This window comes from Peromyscus maniculatus, chromosome 1 (assembly GCF_049852395.1).
Source record: "Peromyscus maniculatus bairdii isolate BWxNUB_F1_BW_parent chromosome 1, HU_Pman_BW_mat_3.1, whole genome shotgun sequence".
Classification (NCBI taxonomy): domain Eukaryota; kingdom Metazoa; phylum Chordata; class Mammalia; order Rodentia; family Cricetidae; genus Peromyscus; species Peromyscus maniculatus.
This window is the reverse complement of record NC_134852.1, coordinates 182,782,058-182,797,266: the sequence shown is the minus strand read 5'-3', so window position 1 is coordinate 182,797,266 and position 15,209 is coordinate 182,782,058. Positions and strand designations below refer to the sequence as shown.

Sequence of the window (15,209 nt, the reverse complement as noted above, 5' to 3'; positions counted from 1 at the left end):
TACCAGGGTCACAAAGGGGATTAAGACATCTTTTACTGTCAACGCCATGACAAGAAGATGGGGTTCACCAGGCCTGCTACCCCTAGGTCCTGCTGCTCTCCAGTCTAGCTGTTATAGTTTTATTGCTTTCTTGATGGTTAGATATATTTTCGTCAAGGTTAAGCTCATATATTGTTTTGATTTTAATTCTCTAGGTATTTTATGAAAGGACCTGTACATTTTTCTTTAATGAATTTGTATAGTATTCATTAAAGATTCTGGACAATCCTAAAAAGAAAAAAAAAAAGACATCTTTTACTATATGCGAGCTTTCTAGCAAGAGCCCTGGATAACAGTAGGCTTACAACTTGGAAAGGAGAAAGGCCATGTACACTTAAGCCTTAAGCATATTGCTTGCAGTTTTAACAACTCAGTACAAGAGTAACATTGTGTCTATGCAAGTAATCTTCATAGTAAATGGTTAGTTGGGATGGAGTTCTTGACTCTGTTCTAGCAGGAGGCTCTGACCTGACTCCAGTGTGAAGCATTACTTCTCCTTCTCATGTCCTCTCATTTTCTCTTTCTGTCTTGCCTTAGTTTCCCCCTCTGAGACTTTGATCCCTCAATCTTAATGGTGGATAATGTTCAAAGGCCTGTATTCTAAAATGTCTTTGCTATGAACAGGGATGCCGACATTGAGCATTCAGATAGCTAAAGTTTCAACCTGTGATACCTAAGAATGAGATAAGAAAGTCTAAGTTTGGACACTGGGGGATTATCATCCCATGGAAATCTATAAGGGACAGTGTGATGACATGGGACAACAAACCATATAAATAAGAAAGTATAACATAGATTGTTATATTTAATATTAGCAACAAAAATAACAGTTTCTCTTTATTCATGAGATATTTGACAATCATGATGCTAGTACCTGATTAAAACTTGTCAGAATCTGACCTAGATTAGACTGCTGACAGGACACAAAGCCTGGCCTATCAGATATATATGCTCCATCCTAATATTGAAGGACACGGGTTCTCCATGTGCTGCTATCAGACTACTGAGGGTCACTGTCTTTATCATCTTTTTTTTTAAATATAGTCTTTGAGAATTTCATAAATGTACACAAGAAAATATGATCATATCCACCCTATATTTCCCCCTCCAGCTCCTCATGGATACCTTTTGAATTTCAAAGTAAGAGCCCTACTGATAGTTCTATACTGAGAATGTGGCAAAACATAAAAGAACAATTCCAAGAAGGAATCCAGTGTGAATAAGTTACAAAGAAAACAGCGTAAGGTTGCAACCATTGAGTATATATGCTGACTGTGCCTAAAAAAAAATAATGACACAAAGCCAGCCATGTAATTTGTAAGGGAAACTTATCTTTGCATTTAGGAAGTTATAATATCAAGATGTCTCATTTATTTATTACTTCTTGTTTGAAGAGAATTTTTAGACCTTTACAGAATTTACAGGTTTAAGTGGCATATTCTCTGGATGTCACTGAGGCCAAGGAGTCCCGGGAGGGTCAATTTTATTGTAGGATATATAATATTTTGAGTTCTCTGAGTCTGTGAGATTAGATCTCTATCCACCCTGAGATGCTGTCAGCACACACAGGTGATACTTATATTCTTGACAGGGAAACATTTGAGTAGGCTCTCATTGTCAATCTCTTTCTCAGAATGTACCAACCCTTTGTAATGAGTTAAGGAAAGGCTCTTAGTTCTGTCTCCTTGGTAATTATGGAGACAAAACAGATGCGACGTTGTGACTATGTGGATTGTAGACTTTATGCTCCTTTAACCCCAAAGACATAAATGACTAGAACAGTTAATGCTTTTCTTCCCAGGGGGCATGAGTCATGAAGTCCCTGAATATTTTTCTTAACTGTTTGAAACAAGAGTTTTATGCTGCCCTGAGTTCACCAGTCATTTTCAGTCAGTCTGTGGCTTGAGCCTTCTCTGCTTTAGTATAAGGTGGACTTACGTTTGGTTCTGGAATAGGTGTATTAGAGCCGTTTCTGTTTATCATGTACCAACATTGCCACAGCTGCTACAGCTTCTGAGCATCTTAGCCATTCATACACTAGAGACCAGCTGCGGAGAGTCCCCTAGCTTTTAAGTGAGGAATCATAATGTCTTATTCTGCTGCATAGAAGATACAACAAGGCTTTTCTAAATGGAAAATTCCCAGTGCTGGAGCTAGTAAGAACTCCTGTGGCATAAGGCCATCCTTATCAATATCACACAAGTCTACTTAGAAAGTAGTCCTAAGTTGCTGATCAAGGCAAAGAACAAAGCCCCCATAATGCAAAGAAAGTTGACATTTTTAACCTGTCCAGAATTTTCTGGGACACCTCAATGTTGACTGTGTCTTTCAAGACACCCATCATCAGAGCTGAAAGCCTATGATTCCCTTAGGAGGGCAGGGCTAGTTTGGGCTGATATCTGTGGTCTTTTAACACTTGGAGAGCATATGTCCAGGCCCTTCTGGCTTTGGAAGTCTCCACTGAAAAGGCCAGTGTTATTCTGACGGGTTTGCCTTTAGAAATGACATGTTCTCTCAAAAAACCAAAAAAAGAAAAGAAAAGAAATGACGTGTTCTTTCTGTGTGATGCTTTCAGTTCCCTCTCTTTGTCCTGTTGGCCAAAACAGTTAGTGCTTTGATTATTATGTGATGTGGAGAGTTTCTTTTCTGGTCCTGCCTGTTTGGTGCTCTTCGTGCCTCCTGCCCTTTATTGGGCATCTCTTTCCTTAGATTGGGATTTTTCTTCTGTGGTTTCATTGAAAATCTGTTTTTTGCCTTTGACCTGGCTTTCTTCATCTATACCTATAATTTGTATGTTTGTTCTTTTTTATAGTGTATCAGATATCCTGAATGTTTTGCTCAGTGTGTGTGTGTGTGTGTGTGTGTGTGTGTGTGTGTGTGTGTGTGTGTAGATTTACCACTTTCTTTGACTGAGTGATCCATTTCCTCTGTCTTCTCTTGAAGAGCTGATATTGCTGGGTGGTGGTGGTGTACACCTTTGATCCCAGCACTAGGGAGGCAGAGGCAGGCGAATATCTGTGAGTTCAAGGCCAGCCTGGTCTACAGATGGAGTTCCAGGACAGCTAATGCTACACAGAGAAACCCTGTCTGGGAAAAAGAATTTAAAAACTTGATATTATCTCTTCTACTTGATCCAGTCAATTGCCAAGACTTTCCCAAAACCTTTTTGTTTACCTTCCTATTTCATTTAGAGTTTTATATCATCTTAACTTTTCTTCAAAGAATCTCTCTTTTTTATTTAATTTTCATATCTTGAATTGTTTTCATTACCTTGTTCAACTGTTTGTATTTTCATGCTCCTCATTTAGGCATTTGTTCATATCTTCTCTGAGTTTTTGAATGTATTTATGATGGCTGTTTTGAAATTTTTTGTCTTGTATATTAGCTAGGTTGTTTTTCTCACAGATCAGTACAATGGGGGATAATTTCTGGATAAGACATACGGTCTTGGTTATTCATATTATTTGTGGGGTTTTTTTCCAGTGGGACCAAGGCATCTGAAGTCAGCTGATTGGCAGTTTTGGATGTAGCTATCTCATTTCACCTTTGTGGGGTGGTATTTGGATCTCAGTTTGCTGTTTCTCCAACTTGCTAGGTTATGGACCAGCTGAATGGTTCTTGGTGTTCAGTCTTGGGGTCACTCTGTGGTGTGTGAATGGGGTTTCAGAAGTAGCCTCAGCTCAGCAAGTAAGAATACAACTTCTGAGTCTATGAGTAAACCTTCTGTGGACTCAGAAGAATCTCTTTACCGGTCTTCAGCTGTGGAGACCTCATCAGGTTCTGCAGGTGCTACTTGGGTTGCAGGAGCTGGGGTCACAGTGAGAGTAGACAGTGCAATGTAGGGGTGGGATAGATAACAGCACACCATTCTCAGGGTGATGTGGAAGCTAGACTGGGTATCCTTATCTGGAGTCAGGGGCACAAGACATTATGATCCCAGGGTACTTGGTAGGTGAGGTGACAGACTATCTTTGAGAGTTTCTACTTGTAGTTCCGAGTCAAACTGCATACCGTGCCAGGGGAGGATGGTGGGTATGATGGTTGGGCAATAAGCAGGTAGTTGTGGGTAATGGGTCTAGAAGACCTACCTGAAGTTCAGATCCAACTATGCACTGTGTGGTAGCAGTGTGGTGGGTACGGTAGTTAATATGCACATGGGTTCGAAGAAGCCCTATGGGACCTGCTAGAGTTCCAGGAGTAGAGTCAGATTGGATGCAGTGGGCATGGTGACTGGTAGGCAGGTGGGTGAAATAGGTTTGAAGGATATACCAGAAGTTCCTGGTTGGATTTGATATGATGCCAGGATGCAGTGGTGGGTAAGGTGACTGACATGCAGGCAGAATGGGTCTGGGGGAACCTACGTGGAGTTATGGGTTGTATGCCACTTGGTGAAGTGGATAAAGGGGCTGATAGGCAGGAGTATAGGCAGAAGAGGTCAGAGGAGACCTGTCTATTGTCCCTGCCTGGGTTAAGTAGTAGGTAGGGTGGCTGACAGGCAAGTCAATGGGAGGAGTCTTGGTGATCTGCCTGGAGTTTGAGTTCAGACTCCACTTGGGGAACTCGGTAGGGTGATAGGCAGGCAGGTGGATAGAATGGGTCTGGGGATCCTGGAGTTCTGGGTTCTACTCCAAGTAGCGTCAGATGATGTGGCAGATAAAGTTGAGTGGGCACAGAGGATCTGAGGGACCTCCCTGGTGTTCTGCATCAGACTCTACATGGTGATCAGTGACATTGTAGGTAAGACAGCCGACAGTCATGCAGGCTGAGTAGATACAGAGTTCCTCCTGGGAGTTCCATGTTGGACTCTATGTGGCACCAGGGCAGCATGGGGGTAGAGTCGCTGATAGACTCCAGGTAGCAGAATGGGTCTAGAGGTCCTAACTGAAGTTCCAGGTCAGACTCCATGCAGTGTTGAAGGTGCCGGGGCTGCAATGGGTAGGTGGCTACTAGGATGGGGAACATACCTGGGAGCTGTTCATCAGCTTTCATGTGGTTTGGAAGCATTGTGTTGTGTCAGGGGTGACTTCCAGGCAGTGGCTGAGGCAGAATGGGTCTGGGGGACTTACCTGGAGTTCCAGGTTGTATTCCATGTTGTTTGGGGAGGTAGAGTGTAGGGGGGGCAGTATCACTCACAGGTGTGCAGATGGGCTTGATGGGTCTCTGGGATCGTCCTGGAGTTCTTGGTTGTACACCACATTGCACCTGTGCAGAGTAGTGGGTAAAGTGGCTGATAAATGGGCATAGGGATGGGATGTGTCTAAGGGAACTGCCTGGAGTTCTGAGTCAGATTATATATTCCGTGGTAGCAGCATAGTAGAAAGGGTAGCTAGCGGGCTCACAGGCATTAGAACAGATACAGGGACCTACTTGGAGTCCTGGGTCAGACTTCATGCTGTATGGTAGTTGCTCAGTAGTTAGAGTGGCTGATAGGCGGGTTGAAGGCCTCATGGGGACTTTGTGGTTTTGCAAGCTGTTTGATCATACTGTGAACCTGGAGAGTGCATTCTTTACTGGAAAAACCTGTTTCTAGTTGTGGTGTGGTTCAGCCTTAGCATATATATACCTTTAATCCAAGAGATTTCTGCTTGAATGTTTAAATAGGATTAAATAAAGTCAACCATAGATCAAAAGGTGGAGCAAGCAACCAGTTGACAAGAAGTGAACATAGGATCATTAAGAAAAAAAGCAAAAGAGGGTAAGAGGGAGTCAGGAGGATGGGTAGAGAGACAAACAGGAAGTAGAAGGGAGGAACATTCAGTTTGAGGGTTTTTGTTTGTTTGTTTGTTTGAGAAGGTGGAGGAAAAGAGTTTTTCTAGAATGTCAGCTGAGGAGGAAGGTCAGCTGAGTGCTTTCTCTGCCTCTCTGAGCTAGCAGGCTATCACCCCAGCATCTGGCTATAGAGTCTTTATTGGTAAAAATCGAATGGTTGAGATTTTGATAAAAACAACATTGGAGAATTCCCTGTCAAATTCCACAGTTGGGTCCAGGGTGAGTGGCAGGTAGGGTGGCTGATTAAGTAGACCAACAGAGTGAGTGTAAGTAACCTACCTTGCATTCCCAGGAAGGACTCTCTGTGGTTCTCGGTGATGTATGGGGTAAGGCGGCAATAGTAAGGCGGATGGCTAAAATGGGTCTGGAGGACCTAGTTGTAGTTGAGTTAGATTCCACATGGTTCCAGGCTTCGAATGGGTAGAGTAACTGATAGGCGGGCTGGAATTTAGACACATCTTTTTCTATCAGTGAGGTCCCTAGAAAACTGAGGCTTGTAGAATGGGAAGGAGAAAAGCTATAGACAATAGGGCTTTGAGTATGACTAATTTCTACTTTAACATTCTTATTTGCAACTCTCAAAGGAATCTTGTCCCTATGCAAGTGACCTTCATCATTTCATTGACTTATTTTTTGTCCTGTCAGTCATATTTGGTTCTATCCTAGGTCTCCAGGCAGTCCAGCCTCTGGGTCCTGGCCCTCCAGGCAGTGTCAGGGTTGGGCTCCTTCTCATGGCATGGGTCTCAAGTTGGACCCGTCATTAGTTGGCTAATTGCAAAATTTCTGTACCACCTTTACCCCAGCACAACTTTTTTTAATTAATTTTATTTAATTAACATTTTTTTTCATTTATTTTACATACCAACTAGTTTCCTCCTCTCCTCCCATTCCTTCTCCCGCTCTCATCTACTCCCTCCCCATCCAATCCTTCTCCTTCTCCATTCAAAAAAGGGCAGGCGTCCCATGGGCTTGAACATAGCATGGCACATCAAGTTGAGGCAGGACTGAGCTCCTCCCCATGCATCATGGCTGGGCAAGGTAATCCAGCATGGAGAACAGGTCCCCAAAAGCCAACTAAGTGCCAGGGACAGGTCCTGATCTCACTGCTAGAAGCCTTACAAACAGACCAAGCTACACAACTGTCACACACATGCAGAGAGCCTAGGTCGGTCCATGCTGGCTTCCTAACTGTTGGTCCAGAGTCCATGTGCTCCCATGAACTCAGGTCAGCTGTCTCTGTGAACCCCAGCATATCTTGTACACAGGGAAAATTGCAGGTCAAAGGTCACATGGCTGAGATAGGGTCTCAGTCCTTCCACTGGAAGCCTTACCTGGTTACAGGCAATTCCTTTTGGTAACTCCTGTAAGTTAGTCACGATCTGCCTCATCAGATTACATCCCTATCCAAGGCACCTATGAAGCCACCCTATACCCTGATTTACCAAAAAAAAAAAAAAAAAAAAAAAAGTGATGAGAGAACATTTTTTTAAGCTAACTTTTGAGGTATGATTTGAGCCACAAAAATCATATATATATATATATATGGCCATTTCTGACATGCGCAGTTTAACATCTCTTGAGAAGCTCACTGCTCACTTCGTTGAGTCTTATTCTTTGCAAGTGTTTCTCTTTCTAGCAACCCTCATGCTGAAATCTGTGTCAAAATGCTTTCCTAACCAATTTTAACTCTGCCTCATACTGGCTCATCCTGAAATTATTTTCTGCAGTAAAGTCAAGATTCCCATTTTCACCTGAGTAGAGATCTCTGAAAGACTGCTTTTAGGCTGTCACAGTGACAGTGTAGAATGGGTCTTCGATCTCCCCCCCACCCCCCACTGGAACTAGCATATTGATTCTCTGGCGAAGATGGAAAGTGTTTGCGATGCATAGAGCAAAGCATACTATGACATTTGTTAAATTATGATAGTGCAAGAACTTAGACATACAGACAAAATTGAAATTACAAAAACAAAGTTGCGTGATAAATTGGTATGTGAATTTGACAATTACACCTTAAGTATAAATATTTTAAAATTACACTTAAGTGTAAAATTTTTAGATACAATTATTTTTAGGTTTTTTAATAATTTAATAAAAGTATTTTTAAACTATTTTAATAGTTTTTTGCATTTTATAAAATAAGCTCATTAAAAACATTCTGAGCCAGATGTGGTAGCATACATCTGTAATACCAACACTTGGGAACTGGAGGCAGGAGGATCAGTAGTTCAAAGTCATCATCACCTACATAGTAAGTTTAAGGTCATCCTAGACTCCATGAGACCCTTCTGTCTATCAGGTATATCAAATATCAAATATGTTGTAGTGAGAATATGTAACAGAGATGCAATGTCTTAATTGTCTTTATTTTTGTTTCTTAGATGGTTTGAGGGGTTTAATTGGGAAGGCTTAAGAAAAGGCACCTTGACACCTCCCATAATTCCAAGTGTAAGTAGACTTTTTAGCTTATCAATGGTACATACTTGACAGTATTTTTCAATCAACAAAGACTTGTTATTTTTAGAGTTTTATGATCATATTATGAAATCTATGAAAAACTATTTTAAAACGGTGGCATATTCTAAAATCCAAACATAATACTGACAAATCTAGGGATGGTTATTATATGTGTGATGTAATCTTTTTAAATTCTTCATGGGAATTCAAATTCACGTTATCCATGAATACAATGGATATTTTGTCATGGTACATGTTAAAAATGTATGTTTGTAGCTAAAAGAATATACAGAGTTCACAGCAACTGTTTTCAGTGTTATTTCATTCACATGTCCATACCTACCCCAGCATGACTTGGAAGCCATATGTTCTTTCTTCCTTCTATTAATATCTGAAAGGATGTTCTCTTTTCCTAACACAGTTTATTTCGGGCACAGGGGGTGGGGGCATGCTGTCAAATAGCTAGTAATCGCTACATGGACTATGTACACCATACTAACCTAAAATAGACTTCAACTGAATGATGTGCACTGCCCCTGTTTAATACAGCGTGCTGCATTTTATCAAAAGTGGGAGGGACAGATTTATGGTCCTATGAATTTTGTTTATATGCTTCAGCTCTCTAGAATTAACTCAAGAGTTTTTGTGTATAGAAACATTTTTGCTTTCTTCTAAGATTTATTTCTCTGTTGATTGTTTTGTTTTTAATTCAGGAAACAAAATAAAAATACTACACCCACGTTTCACATCATTGGTCCCAATTACATTCGTAAGTGTAGAGTGAGAAGCCAGAAGGTCCAAGTATTTGATGTAAATTTTTCTTACCTAGATTTATCAGGGATGACTTTATACAGTAAGGATAGTTACAAGGGTTTTGCTTGATGCCCTGAAGACCAGACTTCAGCCAGCAAATATAGAAGAATTTTGCTCAAGTTTAGAACAAATCTCTAAACTTTCATTGTACTTATAGTAAACATATTTCTTACAATACTTTCATTATGCTTTTTAAAAATAAACATATGGAATCCATACCATGGCCTTCCAGGGCCTCTGTCCTGGCTTCTGCCTCCTTCTCTGGTTTTACCCCATTCTACTCTCCTCTCTTGTGTAGCAGTCATGTTGGCCCGTTCCCAGAACCCTCTTAGGCCCTTGGTGTATGCACTACCCTCTTTATTGAACAATTCTTAAGTTAAAATAATACTTTTGCAAAGTAATTTTCTGTGATCACTCACATTTCCCTGATACCTTGTAATTTTCTTCATAATGCTATGATTTTATCATTCTTTATAGATTTCTGGGATTATTTGTTTTAACTTTCACAATTTGTTACCACAGTATAAATTTTCCGGAGTGTAAGAAGCATGCCTGTTCCCATTCCCCAGAGTTACCCCAAATTTTCATCCCATACTACATGTTCAAAAAATATCATTCAATGAAGGATGATAAAAATGACTTTAGAATTCAAGCCCATTGTCAGGTGTGGTGGCACACACCTTTAATCCTAGCAACCACACCATTATCCCAATACTCACCAGAAGACAGAAGCAGGCAGATCTCTGGGAGTTCAAGGCCAGCCTGGTCTACATATTGAGTTCCAGGTCAGCAAAGGCTGCCCAATGAGGCCCTGTCTTAAAACAACAACACAATTCTGGCCCAACAGAGAAAGAAAGTGTATAGGTTTGCATGATAAAATGCCACCCTTCCATAAACAGATTGAAATCCTGTCACTTGTAACAACATGGATGTGACTGATGGTCACTTTCATACATTGAGTAATTCAGGCACAGAAAGATAAAGGGAGTCTACAGTCAGCCCCATGTGCAATCTAAAAGCAAGTTGCTCTTACAAAAACTGAGATTAGAATTTTGCTTACCAGAGGCTGGAGAAAATAAGGATGGCAAAGGAATGGAGAAAGAGCAATTGATCTACAGCCACCAAGTTAGACAGGCTCAGAAAGCAGTGCTACATAATTGTACTAGAGCAGGGTGATGAAAGATAATAATAATGAGGAACTTTACATTTCAAAAACCAGAAGAAAAGATTTTCAAAGTCTTTATAAGGAAAAAATGTTCAGGAGATATGTATTTAATCTGATCTAAATATTATTGAATGCATGCATGGATCATGTTACCCATCAGTATATACAGATTTAGTTTTTATACGTCTGTTTAAAAACAAATTAAGAATTATTCATTTTAATAATGGAAAGTAAAATCTCTGGCTCACAATTCTACCAAAAATAAACCAAAAGCCCTTTGTTCCTTCTCTCACATTGCAGGTTGCATCACCCACAGACACAAGCAATTTCGACAGTTTCCCTGAGGACAGCGATGAGCCACCGCCTGACGACAACTCAGGCTGGGACATAGACTTCTAATGTATTTCTCTTACCTGCTTCTGCCTTGCTGAAGACAGCTTTTTCTGAGACACAGCTGCCAGCAAACCTGAGGGAAAGAGAGAAGATTAGTGCTCGGGGTCACCATGATGCCTTTGATCGATGCTGCTCCAGTAACTACGGTGGCATTAGGACTTATTGCTTAGATTATGATAGTGCTCTTTACATGTTTTATGTTGGAACCTAAAATAGCAGTTGACATGGTGGTCCTGAAGCAAAGCCTTTCACCAGTAAAGTGATGTTTTCTATTGTTGCAATGACCTTGCTTTGCTCTGATTATGTTTTGAAAGAGTGTAGGAAATACTTCAATCTAGTAGAAGAGTCTGTATCTTGCTAGAATTACTGAGAAGAATAGAGAATAATATATTTGGTACGATAGATGACTGTGGTACAAGACCTGGGCTATTCCTTTTCATCAGGGAAGGGTGTGGAGCTTCTGACTTCAAGCCAGTATGTATGTCGTACAAAAGAGGAGCACACATCTGTGGGTCACAGACTTCATGTCAAACCAGTGCTAGAAGTTTCTGAATTTTTTTCCTAGCTGATGACGAGACTGAATGTTACCTTTTCTTTCTGATGGTTTCTAAAATTTGGTCTGATAAAAAAGCACAACTGCTATGGTTTCTGTACAAGCCTCCCATGGCAGGTACATATGTGTATTTGGAGGATTGAAAGTGCATGATAATTGAGAAATTGGCATGACAAAGTGGGGGGAGAAAAAGAATTCACAACACCATTTCATATCTTTAAAAAATATATATATTGTGCTTTAAGATGGTCCTGGAAATGACTAGCAGCCAATTGGTTTTATTTATTACTTAACACCCTCAAACCGAGGCTTAAACTCTTCCCTTTTATAAGAACAAACCCTTGGGGCACGGGTGGGGTAGGGTGGGGAGGAATGAAGACCCATCCAAAAAAATAAAAATGAAAAGGTGCTATGTCTATCTTTCATCTGTAATGTCAGCGTCTGAACAGACGACACAGATCCTAATCATCATGTCTAGCCAGAGACTCAAGCATTTTCACTAACTTTATTAAAAACAAACTCCTGTCAGATGTCACAACACAGTCCAGGGCTCAGAGAGAAAGGATATTAAAAATGTATTTCAACTGGTCACTTGTCTTAGACCTGAACCAAAAAAATATATATGCAGTCTGAAAGCACAAAGTCAATGGTATTGAGAGTTACTACTAAGGAGCTTTGTTTATTTGAGGTCAGGGAGGAAGACAAGGAGTCGAGGCCCTTTCCCTGAGTAAGTTTATCAAAGTTAGAAGGGGTTAGAGAGGAGCACAGGAGACTTGATTTCTCAAGACTGCATTTTGTCTGATAGAACAGAGGTGTTACAGCCTTAGAAATTTCACATGAGCTAGAGAAGACAAGATTTGAAAGTGTCAAGCTGTCGTTTTCACACGAGGAAAAGGATCATCAAATTAAAGTGTGCTGTTGGCAGGCCAGTTGACTTCTATTATTAAATGGCAGAATTCTCCAGAAGCTTTCTTTAGGTAGCATTTTGCTTATGTAGGTAAATGTACAACCGTCCAAGACAGCATCCAGATTTGGAAGTTGTGTTAATAGAGATTTGCTATTTTTCCAATAGAGTTTTTTTAATGTAGAAATTCTTATAAAAATGGTCCATTAGGTCATCACAGCCTACCCAATAAATCACATGAGGTTTTTTTTTTTGAAATTTCATACTCAAAATTACTTTAAAATGTGCTATCCTATCAAAATATAATACTCTTAAAACATTTGAAGCCTGAAACTACTGAAAGTATGCTTAATTGGGGTAAAGTTCAATTAAAACTTTGATCCTGATATTATTATTACTGTATGATTAGAATCTTCTCTTTCATAAGCAGTTTCTCAAGATTAGTAGATTCCCAGAGAGATCTGTGGGTTTCAACAGACTAAATAATATAAAAATTAAATGCATCAAGCTAAAATTCAGTGATTTCTGGAGGTTTATTTATCTTTTAACTGATTTCTAAAAAGCATATAATCCCAACATTATAATCAGTGTTTGATATTTTCTGTTGCAAGGTAGGGTGGTTTAAGTATGCCAAAGACTTGCTAGGATGTTACATTTGCCTTGTTATTAGCAAAGGGAATTGTCTCTCTAACCTTTCAAATATCCACAAATCCCCAGGAATTTGTATGGACCATATATTTGGGGACTTTGGTTCCAGGCTAAGACAGCTCATGTGGATATATGGGTTCTATGAAGAAGAAAGGAGTTGTTTTCAGCACAATGTGACTGTGGGCTGTTTTCTACTTGTGATACATCTTTGTTCATTTCATCCACGGCATTGATTAGAATGTCCAATACAATCCCAAGAGATAAAGGTGAACTCTATCTTCCAAGAGTTGCTAACAGAAAACATTCATCAGATTTTCAACACTGAATTTTAAGGATTTAAATCTTGTCTTAATGAAGACACTAGGGCTATAATTCATGGTCAGCTTGATAAACCACATCTTACTTTCTGGACTTTTCCATGCCCCCTTATTTTTGTTCTTTATTTTCTTGCACTAAAGACCATCTGGATAAACTAGAATAGTGCCAACTTGTTTGATTTGCTAACTGACTTTCTTGTTGATACTTCTGTGTATGGGAAATAGGGCTGTGTGTCTTAAATCACAGAAAAACAGCAAACTGCCAAGGAGAGGACATCACAATATTTAATTAGACTGAACACATTAGAGAAAATGAGTTTTGGAAAAGTGTTATAGTTGATTTTTATACTTATGAGCTTCTTTATTATTTGGATGTGAATCAGATCCATGTAGCATTTAAAAGAAATTTATTTTTATTATAATCCTCACAAGTCAGAGGGGTTTTTTTCTTAAAATTAGGGAACATACATGTGAATTACACATGTAGAATAATATTTAAACTATTGAATCTTTCTCACTTTATTTCCAAATGATAGACCTGATGGTGATCCTAAAGAAGTCAGCTACCATATTGAACACAAGGGTATTAAACCCGACTTTATACAGTATAGGTATCTGTGCATTTTCCACACATTTTCTTTCACAGTAGGACCACAACAAATATTTATGTAAATAGATATTTTTGGGTGATATTTTGTGGTACATAGAACTTTTTTTAGTGTTTCACAGCATTATGATTTCATTTTATTTGTATTAAATAATGTTTTTAGGTCCAAGTAGACTTGAATGAACGTCATAATTGTTAGTATTATTGACACTTATGTCAACAGTACTGTCACTCATCTGTCCCATAGTTTAGAACATGACCTGGCTATCTGGCGTTGTTGCAAGTGCCTTAAACTCATGGCATCTTATTAAGAAAACAAATTTGGTGTTATGCTGCATGACAAAGACAAACACACCTCAAAATGTTGTCCTTTCTTAGCTTGCTGCGTTTTACAGTTCTTTCTGCTAACGATTTATAAGCCTTTATTATATAATATTGATGAATTACAGAAATGATGAAGTTGTTATCTTATTTCTGTTAAATGTACCAGAGCTGTGTGTCTGTTCATGAGATACAGCGTCATTTCTGTGAAATGTATAAATGTATGTGCAGGTCAAATTACTATATGACATACTATCAGTCTGTATACAGGTATTCCTGTTTTGCTCAGCTGTGCAGACTCAGTAAAATTAAAAAAAAAAAGTAGTGCAGTCAAATCCTAATGTATCTCATTTTATAGACTCCATTAACAATGGTCCAACCCAAAAGAAATATTGGAAATGACTGCTCACCACACCTCGTTCTGAAACCAATGATGGAAATGTACCTTGGTGCACCCCTCAACAAAACAGGATGCTTTCTCTGAGTTCTTGTATATGCAAACCATGTATGAGGCAAGTTTTCGGGAGACCTTGAAAGCAAAATGTTGGAAGTATGTTGTTAGCCCTCCTCCTTTTCTGCCCCTGCATCAACAGACAGAGCTCTGGGACCTTGGCCATGACACAGAGGTTTGGGCTTTCTAAGTAAAGGGACATTTCTTTAAGCGTCATCTATCAAGTTTATTTCGATGTATGATGTTTTTACAACTGGTCAGTTCTTTTGTATTCTTACAGCTATGGTTATTTGATTGTCCTCTTCGTGCTACATGAAAGAGTCTTTTGTTAGAATGCAACCAACTGTCATCTAATGGTCATTGGCCACTTGCACTCTTTTGACGGAGATTAAAAACTTTTTCATAACTTAACCTGCTTTGATTTGCTCTGTATTTTCCCTGCAGCTGTAATTGCAGAGTGCCTGTTGGATACTTTATAGAGTTGAAATAAAAAAAAATAATTACTTTTGAACTTATTTGTGTTTAATTCCAGATGAGTCAAATAATAGAATTAACATGAGACCATACTGCTCTTGAGATGCCAATTAGTCACTATTAATAATGTGCAAAACACCTGCAACCCAAGCATCTTTCATGAAATAGTGTAGTAGAAAAGTAACTCAATGATTCATCTTTAAAAATTCAATGAGAATAATATCAGGTGATACAGTGTGAAGAGTGAAACAAGATTTCCACATCAAAGAAACATTTGACATGTAAAGCATCCCTGAGT

General features: G+C 39.3%; 1 protein-coding gene across 5 annotated transcripts in view; it reads left to right on the top strand.

Annotated features, from left to right (window-relative positions):
• Positions 1 to 14,948, top strand: part of Prkg1 (protein kinase cGMP-dependent 1) — a 1,181,731-nt gene extending 1,166,783 nt beyond the window's left edge. For all 5 annotated transcript variants that reach the window (XM_042262603.2, XM_042262599.2, XM_042262606.2 and 2 more), the window contains 2 exons: positions 8,190 to 8,256; positions 10,544 to 14,948. In XM_042262603.2, the coding sequence (XP_042118537.1) occupies positions 8,190 to 8,256; positions 10,544 to 10,642 (166 nt within the window). In that variant the 3' untranslated portion in view covers positions 10,643 to 14,948. The remainder of the gene's footprint in view (positions 1 to 8,189; positions 8,257 to 10,543) is intronic.
• The last annotated feature ends 261 nt before the right edge of the window (positions 14,949 to 15,209 follow it).